This window comes from Semicossyphus pulcher, unplaced genomic scaffold, assembly GCF_022749685.1.
Source record: "Semicossyphus pulcher isolate SPU_LCO1_2020_fin unplaced genomic scaffold, fSemPul1.0.p SCAF_1, whole genome shotgun sequence".
NCBI classification, from domain to species: domain Eukaryota; kingdom Metazoa; phylum Chordata; class Actinopteri; order Labriformes; family Labridae; genus Semicossyphus; species Semicossyphus pulcher.
This window is the reverse complement of record NW_027211603.1, coordinates 35,445,809-35,462,619: the sequence shown is the minus strand read 5'-3', so window position 1 is coordinate 35,462,619 and position 16,811 is coordinate 35,445,809. Positions and strand designations below refer to the sequence as shown.

Below are 16,811 nucleotides of genomic sequence, written 5' to 3'. Positions count from 1 at the left end.
CACAATTTCACTCTTAAATTAAGCCTTAAATTATAGGGGCAGGCACACTTTGTGTTGTTGGAGCCTTTTGGGGATTTTTTCATTCAAATTTTGGACAAATAATCTCTCTCTGTGGGAACTTTATGGTCGTGCAAGAAGTCTGAGCTCCAGCTTTTCGGTGAGTTAATACTGGTGAGTGGGCGGCTGTGGCTCAGTGGTAGAGTCAGTCGTCTTTCAATTGGAAGGTTGGAGGTTCGATCCCCAGCTCCCTTAGGCTACATGTTGAAGTGTCCTTGGGCAAGACCAAATTGCTCCCGGTGGCATAGCCAACGAGTATGAATGTGATATCTGATTGACAGTAGGGCACTTTACGTAGCAGCCTCTGCCATCAGTGCATAAATGTGTGTGTGAATGGGTGAATGTGATATGTAGTGTAAAAGCAACTTTGAGTGGTTGCAAAGACTAGAAAAGCGCTATATAAGTACAGTCCATTTACCATTTAGTGCTATTGTATTGAAATATTTTTAGCACAAAGTATCAGGTATACTGTGATCGTTTTAGCTGCTTGTTAGTCTGTTCATTGTTTATCAAATATTTATTTAATCGTTGAGCCCGTATATAGGAGTCAGGAGTTGTTGGGTTTTCCCCGGAGAGATTACAGCGAACCGTAGTGATGAGAAGACCGGTTATTTTAAGTTTCCCGTTAGGTGCCGGCTTGCCGCTCCCTCCCGCTACTTCTTTACTCTTTACTCTGATGACTAAACACCTGTTGTCAGTCACAGTCACAAACAGAATCTCCTTCTGGCAAAGTCAAACTAGCTCATTCATTATTTATACAGTCTATGGCTAATAACCGCTAGCTGCGCTGAGGAGCATAGCCTGGCTTCATAGTCGTAGCTGTCTGATTCATGCGGCCCGCCAATAGTCCTCGGCCATAGGCTTCAGCTCGTTCGCGCTCCGCCTCTTTGCCTGCCTCTGGATTAGCCGGCTCTTGCATTTCCAATATGGTGACCCCCAGCGCCGGTGCAATTGGGGCTTCAAAACGCAGTTGCATCTGGACACAGAATTGATCTAAGTTCTACACACAGTCATTTTAACCATTGTAAGTGGAAAATATTGAAATGGTTTTAACACATTACACTACAAACTGGTTGCTTTTCAATCAGTGAATAATATAATGGATATGCAGAAAATGTAGAGGGTGAACCACTCATATAAATGCTGCTCAACATGTATTGTCATGGTGGATAGTGTTAAAAGTAAAATTTGTTTGTGAGATTAGCTGATATGATGATGATGTGTGTGTGTGTGTGTGTGTGTGCGTGTGTGTGTGTCTGACCCAGTTTCCTCCTCCCAGTAGTAGTATCCCCTAGCCAAGTGGGAGTGGTTGATCTTCTCCCTCTGTGTTGTCGACATGAACACCCCGGTCTTGCGGGTCTGTTTGGTCAGGCGGTTGTGGATGTCCGAGATGACGGTGAAGGTGGTGCCTTGTGGATAGCAGAGGCCCACGTTGATCCAGTCATTTCTGAAATGCAACAAACAATCAAGCAATATAGATATTTTAGTGATTACAGCAAAAACCTGTCCTCACAAAAAAAAGAAAAAATAACTTGCACTCTTCATATCCTCTGATTTAGGGGATTGATTGACTGAGCAGCAGTCGTTTCCTTTTAAAATAAACCTAAATCTGTCGCTGTTTTAAATCCTGCAAAAGGTGCTGACGTCATTTGGTAACGATTGATTGTTTTTAGACGGCACGTCATTAATAATAAGAGTTGAATTCAGAGGCAAAAAATTCATACACATAATTTCACTGCAAGAAAATTATGTGCTTGAAATTCTAAGGCTTTAAAATTTTTAAATCTGGTGAGACAGATTTGCTTCCACAGACGTTACCTGTGTTGTTTCTTCTGTGCATCTACAAGTATAAGAGTATATACATATGTGTACATTAATGCTTGTTTACATGTGAATAATGAGGAAAAATATGCTGTAGTTGCTGTTAACTTTCCCACCCCTCCTTTTTTACTTTCCATTTACTATATGAGGATATATAAATTTTTTCTAATGCATAATTATTTTACATTTTTATATATCACACAAGGGAGGAAAGAATGTGTTATTGAACCACAATCAAGTTACTCTCACAAGACAGACAGCAGCTGTTCCCTTCACTTGCTGTATTCCTCTGTGAACAGTAGAGGGAGCCATTAGTATTTGAACCATCGCTTGAAATGCCATGTTTGTCTCTTTTCTTCCCATGTCAGGGACACTCAGGGGGGGCATTGGAAATACCTGACATGCTTGAGACGAAAACTAGCCTTTATGCGGTTTACTTCTAACGGCCACACTGTAAACACCGTCTGAAGGGAGGAGCATGAAGCAAATTCTCTTAGTTTCTGTGGTGAATCTTTGTCAACATCAGGAGGGAGCTGACAGCCTCCATCGGTTTATTTCACTCACTGGCCAGTGCCCTCAGGAGCAAACTGCTAATCATCCACTACATTCTTATGTTTAACTGTACAATCACATCTAATTATAAACAATGCAATTATATTAAAATGCAAATCCCATTCAGTTTCTTACATTTATGCTCAGACAGCAATGAAAACTGTTCCTTTTCCCTTTGTTCTGTCAGGTTGACATACAGAAAAAGAGTCACTCGAATGAACAGTGCCATCTGGAACTCCAGGATACATCCAAGCTTTGGTGAACCAAAGACTATCACAGAGATCCGGTTTCATAGCATTGAAACAATTGGACACATCACATCACAGCTCGCAATATTTTGCTAAATACTATGGGGTGGAGGCTGTTCCTTCAACAAAAGATCAATATAGCCAAGACCACATCCAGTTTGTTTCCACCACACTGACCTTAGTGTTTCCTTCAATGAAGAGGTACAAGCAGAGTCCTACTTGCTTTTCTGTTTGGGATTGTATAACTGATGTTTAATCTCTCCATATTTCAATTCTGGTTACTTTCATGTTACTATTTGAAAACAACTACTGTAGCAGAGTCAGCAAGAAAGGTTACAAAGTGGTGAGCTGCTCATTTCCACATAAAACACCATTAATACCTTTGAGGAGGCACTCTGTACACCATTATCAGCATCCTTAGGATACATCATGATTTCTCCCTTCTATAAGAAAAGGCTTGTTTTTGTTTTAAGTGTGGCCATAGAGAGCAGGAATAAACACATATGTATTTGCACATGGTCAGATGACACTTTGTGCAAGCTCATGGTTTGCATGCAATGCCTTTTCATTCCTGATAATCAAATATCAAAGCTTTGTCCGACACATAGACTGTATTAAAAGCGTCTATCACGGGGGATATTTTGGCATCACTTTCGTACAATGGGAGCAGATGGAGACGCGTTGTCCATCTATATATATAGTCATTGGTCCCACACAGGGGCTTTTAAGAGGCTGGTTTAATCAATTTTGGAATGTGCCAAAACAAAAAGGCATTATGAACTGCAACATTTGCACGACCTAATGAACTTGAAAAGAGTTAGAGATGTCTTGTCAATGTTCTTCTAAAGGTGTGCATCTGAATACAATGCCAATGGGTGTGACAAAGTGAGATTTGACACCTTTGGAATGCGAAGAGGCTTTCATTTGAAGCATAACCTTTAGGGTCAAAATATTTCCAGTATTTGATAGTACACCCACACCTCAACAATGACCTACATACCCTTCCACACCTTAAAAGAGTACTTCAATTATTTAGTATTGCACTAACATTGTGGAGCTCATAACGGATCTTTTTCTAGAAATGTATCAAAATCTGCCATCATAGCCTCATACTGATTACATCTCACTGCCTCCCTGATATCTCTACAAGAGTCTTTTATTTAAAAGAGTGTTTTCCCATCAAAAACAAACAAGATATCATGGAAAGTTTAATCATTTTAAACTGAAAAAATAAAACCAGAAACATAGGATTTATTTGAAAGAGAAGAGGGGCAGTACCAACATATACAATACAAAATACTCCACAGAACTCACCTCACTGGCCTCACTTGGCCATAAGATTCAGACCTGAACAAAACCACTGTCACAGTTTGGATTTGGAAACATTACATGTCACCTTGAACGCACCCCTGCTCTCTCACTCAAGCCTCAGCCAATCACACGCTGCCTGCTCTGCTCCACTGCAATCAGTTCAACCACCTACACCTGTGAACCACAGTATTTAAGCTTCACTCATCCACTGTTCTGAGCCAGACTGTTCCTCTGCAATGCAAGATTTTCCAGCGCTTTATCCCGGACTGATTTCCTGTTGCCGACCCTGCCTGTTCCTGACCCACATCTTTCGTCAAACCTTTGGTAACGTCACAGCCTTCTTTGTCTTTGACACAAGCTCAGTCTTTTTCGCTTGTATTCATCTTGTGTTTGTGGCTGATTGGTGCTCTGCCGCTTCGACGTACTTGTTTGCATTTTGGAACTTGAAGATAACCTGTGAAGGGATCTTTTGTGAAGTTTTTTGTTGTCATGGCCTGTTTCTCCCCTGCTACAGCGAAGAGGAGCTCTCACTTGAGGAATTCCCTGCTTCTGAGAAGAGGAGGATTGGATCTGGAAATTTCCCTGTGAAAGACTGGAACGGACTGTTCAGTCGCAAATCCCTTCCCCCCCCACACTGAGAGAAGAGAAGACACCATTTGCTTTCTGCTTTAATCTTGACTCATTCATTACAATAAAAGTCATTACCAATTATACTCCTGTTTACATTGTGCTGCTCTTGGGTCCATACTCACACCGTTTCAACAACACTCATTTACTCCTTTTAGCCTTTACTATCGCCAAGAAAAGTGTCCTCAAGAACTGGAAATCCAGGAACCCAGCACATAACATTACATCTTCAGAGAAATAAATCCTCCTCTGTCAACAACTAAGAAACCCATTCCATCTGGAACTCATTCTCTCTTTTTTTACAAACCACATCTGATTCCACCTGCTTCCACACTTTTTGTTTCTTTTGGATGACCCACAATCATTACTTGACTGCAATCATATTTATATTAGAATCCTCTATTGACATTTACACACACACTCAAACTCACATTAATATTCACACCTATGGGCAACTAGGAGTGTCCAATAAACCTAATGAGCATGTCTTTGGACTACTGAAGCCCTCATGAGCTTGACTGCTCATTTCAGCGATAGGAACTGGAATAGAGTCCAAGTTGTGTTGAACATGAAGGCCATGTCGGGGTCCCAAACAGGGCAATACATTGGGCAGATCTTCTTGACCATGCTTGAGGAATGGAACATCGGCACACAGTGTGTCCCCCTGGTGCTAATGGACAGTGGCGCAAATATGGTAAAAGGTATGAGGCTAGTGAAGATGCCCGACCTAAGCTGCAGTGCCCATACACTACAACTGATCATTAATGATGGCCTCAGCTCCTAGAGGGTGGTGGTGGCCAAACAAAAAAAAAAAATACACAACCACTCAGTGGTTGCACGGCTCTCTGTCATTCAGGAGGAGGTTTGTGTCCCTTAGCATTCAATACTGCAGGCTGTGCCAACCAGGCAAAACTGCACACTACACATGCTCCTGAGGATGCTGGAGCAAAAGAGAGCAATCACTGCAAGTGACCATGGGCATTTCACATGTCCAACTGTGTTGGAGACCCTCACACCACTAGAAGAGATAATACTGGTACTTAGCAAAGCAGATTCCTCCTGCATTATAGCCTGTGTAGCAGTGCTGAGGTGTCTGCTGGAATCACAGGGACTCACAAGTAGAGGAATCCAGACTCTGAGAAAGATTATGCTGGAGAGCCTGGAGAAGAGGTTCTCCAAGGTGAAAGAGTCAAATGAGGTGGTGCTCGCATGTCTGCTTGATCCACGCTACAAGGAGCGACCCTTGTTGTCACCATTAGAGACACTAACCCAAGCCAAAGCCTGGCTGAGGGAAGAGAAGACTCCACTAGACGCAACACCAGCAGAAACTGCCAGTGATGAGGGGGGCCGCAAAAGTCAGAGAGTGGAGGACCAGGCCCACAGTCTTGTAGACAGTCTGTATGACACCATGCTCGCTTCATGCACAGGCACCAGATGGGATCTTTGAAGAGCTTGAGAGACACATGAGGGAGCATGTCATAGACAGAAAAAGAGGCAACCCACTGGAGTGATGGAAGGATAACAGTAGCCGCTTCAAGAGACTATCAGGCCAGGAAACAATGCAGAGAAACTGTGCTTCCTGCATTATAACCTGCCCCTGTTGGATTGTCAGTATTAAGGACTGTTGGACTGAGAGGGGCTTGTGAAAAATAATGTGTTATGTTCCTTATACCTTACTTCATTCTTTGCAGTTAAATTTACCTTTTCTACGATCATTAATTATGTTTTAAGATGTTTACAATGCAGAAAAGTTGTGTTTCCTGCATAAACCTGCCCCCTTTGGTAGCAGTAGCTCGCTGTCCTACACAGTTGCCTGGTTTTTATTTTGTTTTTGTTATTTTATTTTTGTGGAGTCAAAGAATCCAAATTAGACTTGCTGCAAACATGCATAGTGTTTGTCAAAAGCTGCTGTCACAGGTGTGTTTACTGACTTGTTAAAGTTGATAAGCCAGATGGTAACCTCAGCAGGTGCTGCTTGGTCCCAGTGGATGGTATAGCCCTTAGCCAGTGTAATGACTGGCTGAAACTGCTGGTAGTGTTTCCTCTTCCCAAGGGCGCCCTCCAGTGTAAGAGGCCGATCAGGGTACTCATTCCTCGCGATGCGCATGTCCAGGTAGGCAGGGTTCCGTATCTGGATGTAGACCTGAAGGAAACACGACAATCAAGTTAGAAGGCTGATTCTGATGTCGTGTTTTTTTATTAGAAAAATAATTTCCTAAAATTGGTAGATAAACTCCTGAACAAGTTAGAGATTTATTATGTTATCATAGCTCTAATGTTGATTAAAGTTTATTTTTATTAACAAAGGGACCGGATGACACGATGATAATAAAAAAAAACGTAGAGGGAAGTCAATGTAAGTGCCAAGTCAAGTAAACCTACTCAAGTAAAAGTAAAATATAAAGCAAACATATAACTTAGATGTAAACAAACATTACAGGGAGGTAGAGGTGTTAATGTACCATACAGTCTTCACAGTTATAAATGTGCAATTACAGAGTATAGGTTGTTAATGTGCAGGTACCCTGATGAAGTGACACTTAATGTTTAAGATGAATCATGTGCAAATTTTAGCAGGAGCATAACAAGTGCAGTTTGAATAATTATCAGATTATTAGAACAGAGTGCAATTTGAATGAGACAGAGACATCAGGATGAGAGTTCCCTGCTGGACAGAGGTGAGCTGTTGTACAGTGTTATTGCCTTGGGCAGGAAATATTTCCTGTATCTGTCCTTGTGACAGCAGAGCTGCACCAGTCTGTTGGAGAGGATGCTCCTCTGTCTGTCCAACAGGTGGTAGAGAGGGTGGTCAAGGTTATCCATGATGGTTAACAGTGTGTTCAGTGTTCTCCTCTCTGCCACCTCAGTGAAAGAGTCCAGTTTGCATCCGATGACGGAGCCGGCCTTCTTAATCAGCTCCTGAAGTCGATCACCATCTCCCTGGTCTTGGTCACGTTCAGAAGCAGGGGATTTCTTCCTGTCCACTCTACAAAGTTGTCCACCAGTGCTCTTTACTCCTCCTCCTGTCCATCACTTAAGCAACCAACCACTGCAGAGTCGTCAGAAAACTTCTGCAGATGGCATGACTGAGTTGTACTGAAGGTCAGAGGTGTACAGGGTAAAAAGGAGAAAGCACAGTCCCCTGTGGAGCTCCTGTACTACTCTCCACCACTCCAGACATAACCCTGCCCAGGCGGACAAACTGTAGTCTGTCTGTCAGGTAGTCAGTCATCCAGGAGGTGATGGACCAGTCCACACCCATTGTGAAAGTGGACTTGTCAATCACCTCCTGGATAAATCGAGCAAAGCAAGAAACAGCTAAGCTTTCTGTGATAGTGTGTATGATGACCAACCTGCACCAAGCTATCGACCGTAGTTTGAATAGGCTCGACTACAGAAAGGAAGAGCTAGGTTAAGCTTGCTCTGCTAGGTTAGGCTTCAGGTGGTAGGTTTTAGCTAATCGCTATGGCCTAATGATTGGATACTGTGTTTTCGTTACATGTAGACATGTAATGTTAGAATCTAACACAAGGATGCTATAATGTTAGATCCAGCTACAAAGGGTCAGGAGTTATTATTGACCAAATGTGTTTTTACTCTCACATGTTCAGAATTTTTGCTGCATCAAGCATATTCTTTTGTCTATTGGTTATCTTTACCTGACAGATAATCAGTAAATAGTGGTATTTGTAATCTTCTTGTATAATGTTTTAAATGTTGACATATTGTTTTTCAGCTAAACAAAAGGACCTGTGGCGTCAATACCCAGCAAGCATGCAGCCTCTGTTGTAGCACATTTTCTTTGATAGCAATGATATAATAATAGCGCACACTAATGGCTTCTTGTTACATGAGAAACATTTATACACTGTTTTTCTTTGATGGAATAACTTGCTGTATCCCCTCTTTTGGGTGAACGGACTTTTACTGAATTGATACAAAAATGAGAGGAACTGTCGTTCATTATGGAATGGGTAGGTTGAGTTTTAATACAGGTGCTATATTATTTATCTGAAAAATAAGACAAAGACAAGAGAAAGACAAATAACAACTTTGTGATTTAGAAGGAAGGGGTCATCGGGACCATGGATGCTCTAGTGCAGGAAAGATGCAAAGAAAGATGACAGACAATATGGTAAAGTTTTTGATCTCTACACCAAGGCCTTGAATACCAATGATGACCTGCTCCCACAGTGTGCCCAATAATTCTGGCATCCATCGTCCTGTGTCAAGAAGTCTATCAACTTTTGCTGGGACATCAATATTTCAAGGACAAAGTCATTTACTGATATAACTTGACTGATGCACTGGTTGTCTATTTACAGCACACCAACAAACATAGAATAGCTTCAGAACCACGTACTCATGTATGCTGGAAAACGCCTCACATACAGGTTAACGGTATATGAGGTGCTATCGACTATAAACCCCACGGCCACAGGCCTGCAGCACAACTCTGACAGCAACATGTGAGTAATGTCATGAATGCTTCAAGATGCTTTTATGCAATTTCTGTGGCCTCAGTATTAGATACATGCATAACTGAACAACATAAATAACAAATCTTTAATTATGTGAAATATGAAGACAAAGGTGAAATTAAATCAATCATCTTCAATATAAACATTTTGGAACAAAAGATACTATAATAAGATGACAAAAACTTGTAACGTCTTTACATTGAAAAAACCAAGAGACTACAGCTACATCCCTCATCTGCATAAAGATATCCTTGAAGACGCTTAAGGTATGGGAAGGGACTCCAGAAAAGTTTTAGTTCTTGCTGCAATGCCACAACAACCAACAGCAGAGATAAAACAAGCACAACAAGCACACATCAAACAAGGAGAGATTTGTACACACACACACACACACACACACACACACACACACACACACACATATTTTACACTCTTATGTGTTTTTGTATGTTTCCTATAGTACTCACTCAATTAATGACTACTGAGACAAAGGGTCCTATCGTACACCCATCGCAAAGCACCGCAGTGCAAGTGTCATTGCTATTTTCCACCCAACGCAGTTGTCATTTTCACACCCAGGCAGAAAGCGACTGCGCCAAAGACCAACAAAATCCTGGTCTGAAGTCCAAAGTCTATGGTATATATATATATGTATACAGTATAAACAATATCTTCCTTGTATTTAAAGTGAATGGTAAATGGTAAATGGACTGTACTTATATAGCGCTTTTCTAGTCTTTGCGACCACTCAAAGCTGCTTTTACACTACATATCACATTCACCCATTCACACACTGATGGCAGAGGCTGCTACGTAAAGTGCCCAACTGTCAATCAGATATCACATTCATACCCGTTGGCTATGCCACCGGGAGCAATTTGGGGTTCAGTGTCTTGCCCAAGGACACTTCGACATGTAGCCTGACGGAGCTGGGGATCGAACCTCCGACCTTCCGATTGAAAGACGACCGACTCTACCACTGAGCCACAGCCGCCCACAAGGACGCATTAATGGGCATACATCGGTATGCTCACTGCTGCCTCCACACACACCTGCTTCACCTGAGGGAGATTCCTGCTCGAGCCACGCACAAGCCACAAACTGCCGAGACCGACACCAAGTTCTCCATCTCACGGGCTCATTCCGATGCATGCTCTCTCTAATACACGCCAAAACAAACACACTCACACACACAGAACTAAGAGGTACATTATTATAATCCTCAAACGTACCTACCTGTGGCGCTGACAATCGTGCCCACAAATATTAATACACTGCCCAGTGTCCATTACGCACGCACTGGTGAATACAACTGTGTGATTCAGCAGCAACAATAAGTAAATTAATATGTACAGCCGAACTTTCTTTGATGCTCAGCACACAGAACTTTAATAAACATAAGATCCTGTCCCATTCTGACGGCATGTCTGGAGATTTAAATAATTTATAAAGTTATACGCCTCCCTGATGGTATTGCATGATGGATAAGTATCTGCATGTATTTCTTAGCATTGAGGACACCATTAATCCTGAACAAATCTCCAACTCCATCTGCAGAAATGCAGCCCTAAACTTGCAAGGAACCTCCACCATGCTTCACTGTTGCCTGCAGACACTCATTATTGTAGTGCTCTTCAGCCCTTTGGCGAACAAACTGCCTTCTGCTACAGCCAAATATTTCAAATTTTGACTCATCAGTCCAGAGCACCTGCTGACGTTTTTCTGCATCCCAGTTCCTATGTTTTCGTGCATAGTTGAGCCTTGGCCTTGTTTCCATGTCAGAGGTATGGCTTTTTGGCTGCAAGTCTTCCATGAAGACCAATTCTGGCCAGACTTCTCCGGACAGTAGATGGGTGTACCTGGGTCCCACTGGTGTCTGCCAGTTCTGAGCTGATGGCACTGCTGGACATCTTCCGATTTCGAAGGGAAATAAGCTTAATGTGTTTTTCATCTGCTGCTTTCCTTGGTCGACCACTGCATCTACGATCCTCAACGTTGCCCGTTTCTTTGTGCTTCTTCAAAAGAGCTTGAACAGCACATCTTGAAACCCCACTGTGCTTTGAAATCTTTGTCTGGGAGAGACCTTGCTGAGGCAGTATAACTACCTTGTGTCTTGTTGCTGTGCTCAGTCTTGCCATGGTGTATGACCTGTGACATGAAACTCACCTTGGTACTCAGAGTTTTAAGCCTCCTACACGCTGTTTCTGTTTCAGTTAATGACTTTGTGTGTTTCAACCTACATGTGAAATTGATGATCATTAGCACCTGTTTGGTATAATTGGTAGATCATACACCTGACTATAATCCTACAAAATCCCTGACTTTGTGCAAGTGTACCTTGATGCTAGTTTGAAAGCAAAGGGTAATCTCTCAAAAGAGAGATTTTTATTTTGTTCACTAACTTATCATTTTGTAAATTGATAAAAATAAACAATTATTATTTATATTTTTGAAAGCACTCTTAGTTTACAGCATTTTTTCACACCTGCCTAACTTTTGCACAGTACTGTATATGTATATATACATCTGTTAATATATATAAAAAGAATGACTGAAATCCACGGCATATAGCAACACGCTTACCTGCAGGTGCACCTGGCTCTTAAAGGGAATGAGAACTGATTGGTTTGATTCATATTCATGATTCATACCCACCTAGAATTAATCCAGGGGTTTAAGCCAACCACTTTGGGCCTTGCCCCTCGGTTTGCGCCCAGATTGTGCACTGTAACTGTAACTAGCAAAAGTGGGTCGGACAGTTAGTGCCATGCGCTTTAGACTGTGCGCGTGTAAATAGGGCCCAAAGTTATGTATCTCATAACTGAAGCTGGATATTGACAAGCAAGGATAAGTGATTACACAAGTGTGGCTGCTGTGTTTTACAGAATAGTCCTATTCTACACTATACTTTTAGTGTCAACAAAGACATGTTTGTTCACACTGACACCCTGCACTGTGTCCAGGGGACAAAAATATGTATAAAAAAAGTGAATAATGAAATGGGAGTGGGACTCTTCCTTTACATTACATGCAATGTACATTGCCGTTTCTGTGACATCGATCACTATGGCCTTTGGAGACACTAAGCTCGTCAGGTAGCTAGGTCAGAGGTCTCTATGACATCTCAAAACATCAAAAGCCTGGATAAACATTCCAGTGCATTAGCCAGACATGTTTACTTAGTGAAGTGTCTGGACTACAGTTTTTCAATATCAGCAGGAATTCACTGGAATAACAGAGTGTGTGACAAATTAGAGAATTTGATCAATTTGTCAACAGAGCTGTCAATCATCATTTTGACAGCATCAAATAACTAATTAAAAATAAACTTGTCAGAAAAAGGAACACTTGGACGTAAATCAGCATGATAATTACTAGCTATAATGACAGAAACCATGTTTGAGAAACATTTATTTGGTTTGTATTTAGATTTTATAGTTTGACTATTGTCCCATCTGTTAACATGGAGGAGGATAAAGGAGAAATAAATAATCTTCAACATAAACATGAATTAGAAATAGTCAGATTAATAAACCTTCATCTCAGATGTTCTGGCTTTTTTAGGTTGAACAGATTGAATTAAAATATATAGAAGAAGCCTTGCGCCTGTAGCGAGGACAATGGACAGAGCAGGAAATTCCTGAGAGCTAATGCTGAATCTGCAGTAAAGGTCAAAAATAAATTAAGCAGTAAAGACCCTAAACCCCCTTTCCCATAGGAGGTCTAAAGTGAACCACTTAAAAGGCTCCTCTCACAAACAAGGATACACTTTAGTATTAAATTTGTGCTGCTGAGCTCAAAGATGATGTAGGATAGTACTTAAATCCCCACAACCTCTAAATTTATAGGGCTTTAATTACCATCTCTCCGTTAGCCTCAAACCAAACTCATATTCTTGATCACTATAACCCAGCCAATTCTGATTGCCATTTCTCCTCAATTCATTTGATATTTGCTGTTCTTGCTAATTCATTATTATAAGCCTGTTATTGGTGTGAATGCTGAAAGCAAATTAAACCCTCCATAACTCATTCATACATTCACGTATAAACTCCATTCCACTTTTAAAATATTCACACATCTTTCAGCTTTCATCAAAATCCTTCCATAGCATTCATACTTTATTCACAGGAACCTTTCAAAGCACCTAAAGTTTTCACAAAACAAGTGAAAAATGCCCAGCATTAGAGTGGGTGATGTCATTGCCAGAGGGAGGAGGCTGTGAAAAAACACCTCGGAACTTTCCCAAACAAATTACAACAGCGCATAGAATGTTCACTCCACATACATAAAAAATACATCAAATCGTAGGTAATCTTGTGCTGCTCGTGATAAATGGCGGCCCAAAGCCAAAAAATTTACGCTTTTGCCACTAGATGCCTCAATGTCCCAGAAAGTTGCCCAACTGCCCCATCTGCTCTAATGTTAAACATTTCTGGAGAACTCCAAATGGAAGCTTTCTTTCCTGAACACAATTTTGGCAGTAGAGACATAAAATTCGAATGACAGCTTGCTCAAACCCTTGTGATGTTCATATGAAATATTTTGGGTTGATAGCATTTACGGTCTTGGCACAATGGCAGAAGATTGAGAGGCTTTTTTCAGCTAAGATCTCAGTAAAATCAACTGCTCAGCCAAGGAGTCACACAGCTGCTGCTAATTAACCCACAGCCTCTCCTCATGAGCCATCACCACGGCAACTGCTGAGTTCAGCTGGGGGTCACTTGAGTTCATTTGGAGCTCAGTTGACACCAATGACTATAGAGTCTATGGTTGACACGCACATACACACAGGACAGACATTTTAACACTATCTCAAGCATTTCTCAAGGCTGGTCTTCAATTTTAAACTCCTCCATCATCCTCATCACCTCCTCATTCACTTCTTCACCTCCAGAGTGACTCTCATCACCTCTAACCTAACCTTTATTACCTCCTCAGTCATCTTCTTCACCTCCAGACTGACTCTCATCACCTCTAACCTGACCTTTATTACCTCCTCAGTCATCTTCCTCACCACCAGACTCATTCATATAGCAGTTCAGCATTAGCAGTTTAGCATCATCTCTTCCACAACATATTACAGATCATTCATACATTACATTCATTCATATTTCATGCACAGCATTAGCAGTTTAGTGTAAGCCCTTCAACAACATATTTCACATCATTCATACATTACGTTAATTCATCGTTCAAGCAGAGCATTAGCAGCTTAGCATTAGCAGTTTAGCATTAGCAGCTTAGCATTAGCAGCTTAGCGTCAGCTCTATTAGCAGTGTAGATGGTATATTCAGCAGACAGCATTTTCTAGTCATTACTATGCTTCTCTTGCTAATTTATTATTATCAGCCTTTCATCATGACTATGCTGTTCTTGCTACTCTCTTCACACTAGTGGACCGCTATTATTGGCATTGTAACCATAAGTATGTACTACCTGTTGTTGTTGATGTAACAAGGACATATGTTGTTGTTGCTGTCTTTGCCTGTCTCTATCCTGCATCTCCTTCTATCCCATTTTTCGGCCCATCCAGTCGAGGCAGATGGCTGTTCAACATGAGTCTGGTTCTGCTCGAGGTTTCTGCCTGTTAAAAGGAAGTTTTTCCTTGCCAATGTGCCAAATGTTGCTCAGAGCTACTCATGGTGATTCATGTTTGGTCTTTCTCTAAATAACAAAGAGTACTGTCTAGACCTGCTCTTTATGTAAAGTGTCTTGAGATAACTTTGGTTATGATTTCGCGCTATACAAATAAAATTTGATTTATTGATTGATTGATTGATTGCTAGATGTCTGTCCTTGATCAAAGCAAAAGCCGTTGGTCAATGTGTTTGAGAACTTTCAACTCAGAAAATGAGTGATTATTACCAAATGTTTATTTCTTTAACTTTGTCCGTAGCAGAGGTGGTGCCCCTTTCTTAACGAGTGCAAATTATGAAATATTACTTAATTAATTAATTGCACTATAATACTACCGATATAACTATGATTACATATATTGCTATGTAAAAGAGCAAAATTGGCATGGTCAGGATTTGATGGTTATGAAGGCGTTTGAATAAGCTACACAGCTCTTTGAAGATGAAAGAGTTAAACGATGTGCAACATTATTCTGACATTTCTTAGGACACCAGAGCACATCTCATGACACCATGGCAGTGACGGGTAACATAAATGGTAAATTAACTGTACTTATATAGCGCTTTTCTAGTCTTTGCGACCACTCAAAGCTGCTTTTACACCACATGTCACATTCACCCATTCACACACACATTCATACACTGATGGCAGAGGCTGCTACGTAAAGTGCCAAACTGTCAATCAGTTATCACATTCATACAATTCATGCAATTTGGGGTTCAGTGTCTTGCCCCAGGGCACTTTGACATGTAGCCTGAGGGAGCTGGAGATCGAACCTCCGACTGATTGAAAGACGACCGACTCTACCACTGTGCCACAGCCGCCCCAACATAAAACCGTAATCCCCGGGAGCGTTTCAGAAAGGAGGTTCAGCAAACCCTCAGTCTCACCCCGAGCTGTGGCTTGACTTACCCTGAGCTGAAAGTCGCTGGCTTTTTGGTTTGAGAACAGCTGATCAGAGTTAGTTCAATCAACCCTGAGGAATTCAGCCGGAGCTAAGTGCGTGCAAGCTTACTATAAAAAGCCAGCATTAATAGAGCCCGGATACCACGATTCACCATGGCAACGGTAAACAAAAAGAGGTCCTCTTACGTCACACCAGTGGAGCTCGAAATCCTCACACGGACGTTCAGCGAATACGAGCATGTTTTAAGAAAAATGAAGTAACACGGCTGCAGCTGCAAAAGAGAGAGAAGCGATGTGGGAAGAAATTGCTACTCGAGTAAACGCGCAAGTTTGAACTGGTCTATTTATTTAATATTTAATCACGACCGAAAGCTAAAATTTATATTAATTTAGGAGCAATCCAGCGGGAGAAAAACGTACATGGAAGCAGTTAAAAATAAAATACCAGAACATAATTCAAAGGTGCGGTTCAGGCAGAACAGGCTCATGGCTGAACCTCACTTCAATCATATTTTAAATGTTAAACTAATTAAATATCATTCAGTGGCTGTTTTAATGTGCATTAGCTTTATCCCTGAAAATAATGAAGGGGAACAAATAAATGACTCATTTGTTTTATTTGAGTGCTCTCGGCAGTGGTGGTGGAAAATCTATAAATAATGACTTTGACACAGATTTGTCCTTTGATTATTTAATAATAAAAATAAAAGACTTTTGCAAAGGGGTCGGAGCACCACAGAGATGCAACATTTTCTTATTTGGTAACCGGTCAAACGCGCATGATACGGGCTGAATGAATGAGAAAGTCGAATGAGGGTTTAATAGCCTAGAGGGTGGAGACAGAGTGAAACTCTGAGTTTCCTGAAGAAAACCTGCTCCCGACCAGGTAAGGTTCACAGACACAGTTACCATAGTTACAACTTGGAGCTGACGTTACCTCTCTTTCTGAAACGGCAAACTCGAGGTTTCCCTTATTTCAGGGTTAACAAACCCGGGGTTTTTACTACCCGCTTTCTGAACCTGTAACCTAACTAGGGTTCTGTAAATAAATAATACTAAATCAAAGTCATCTTCACGTTACAATTAATAATCTTACATAGCTACAAACAGATTACCTCATTGCTCTTCATCCTCCAAAAAATGAACAAAGAAAAGTAGTATTGAAAGG

The 16,811-nt window shown here is 41.2% G+C and overlaps 1 protein-coding gene across 1 annotated transcript in view; it reads right to left on the bottom strand.

The window, feature by feature from the left end:
- The window catches only part of LOC138598761 (cell migration-inducing and hyaluronan-binding protein-like), a 126,637-nt gene that overhangs the window by 11,914 nt on the left and 97,912 nt on the right, over window positions 1-16,811 (bottom strand). The window contains exons 22-23 of the mRNA XM_069670649.1: window positions 6,548-6,759; window positions 1,319-1,504 (exon numbers count right to left, since the gene is read on the bottom strand). Of these exons, the coding sequence (XP_069526750.1) occupies window positions 1,319-1,504; window positions 6,548-6,759 (398 nt within the window). The remainder of the gene's footprint in view (window positions 1-1,318; window positions 1,505-6,547; window positions 6,760-16,811) is intronic.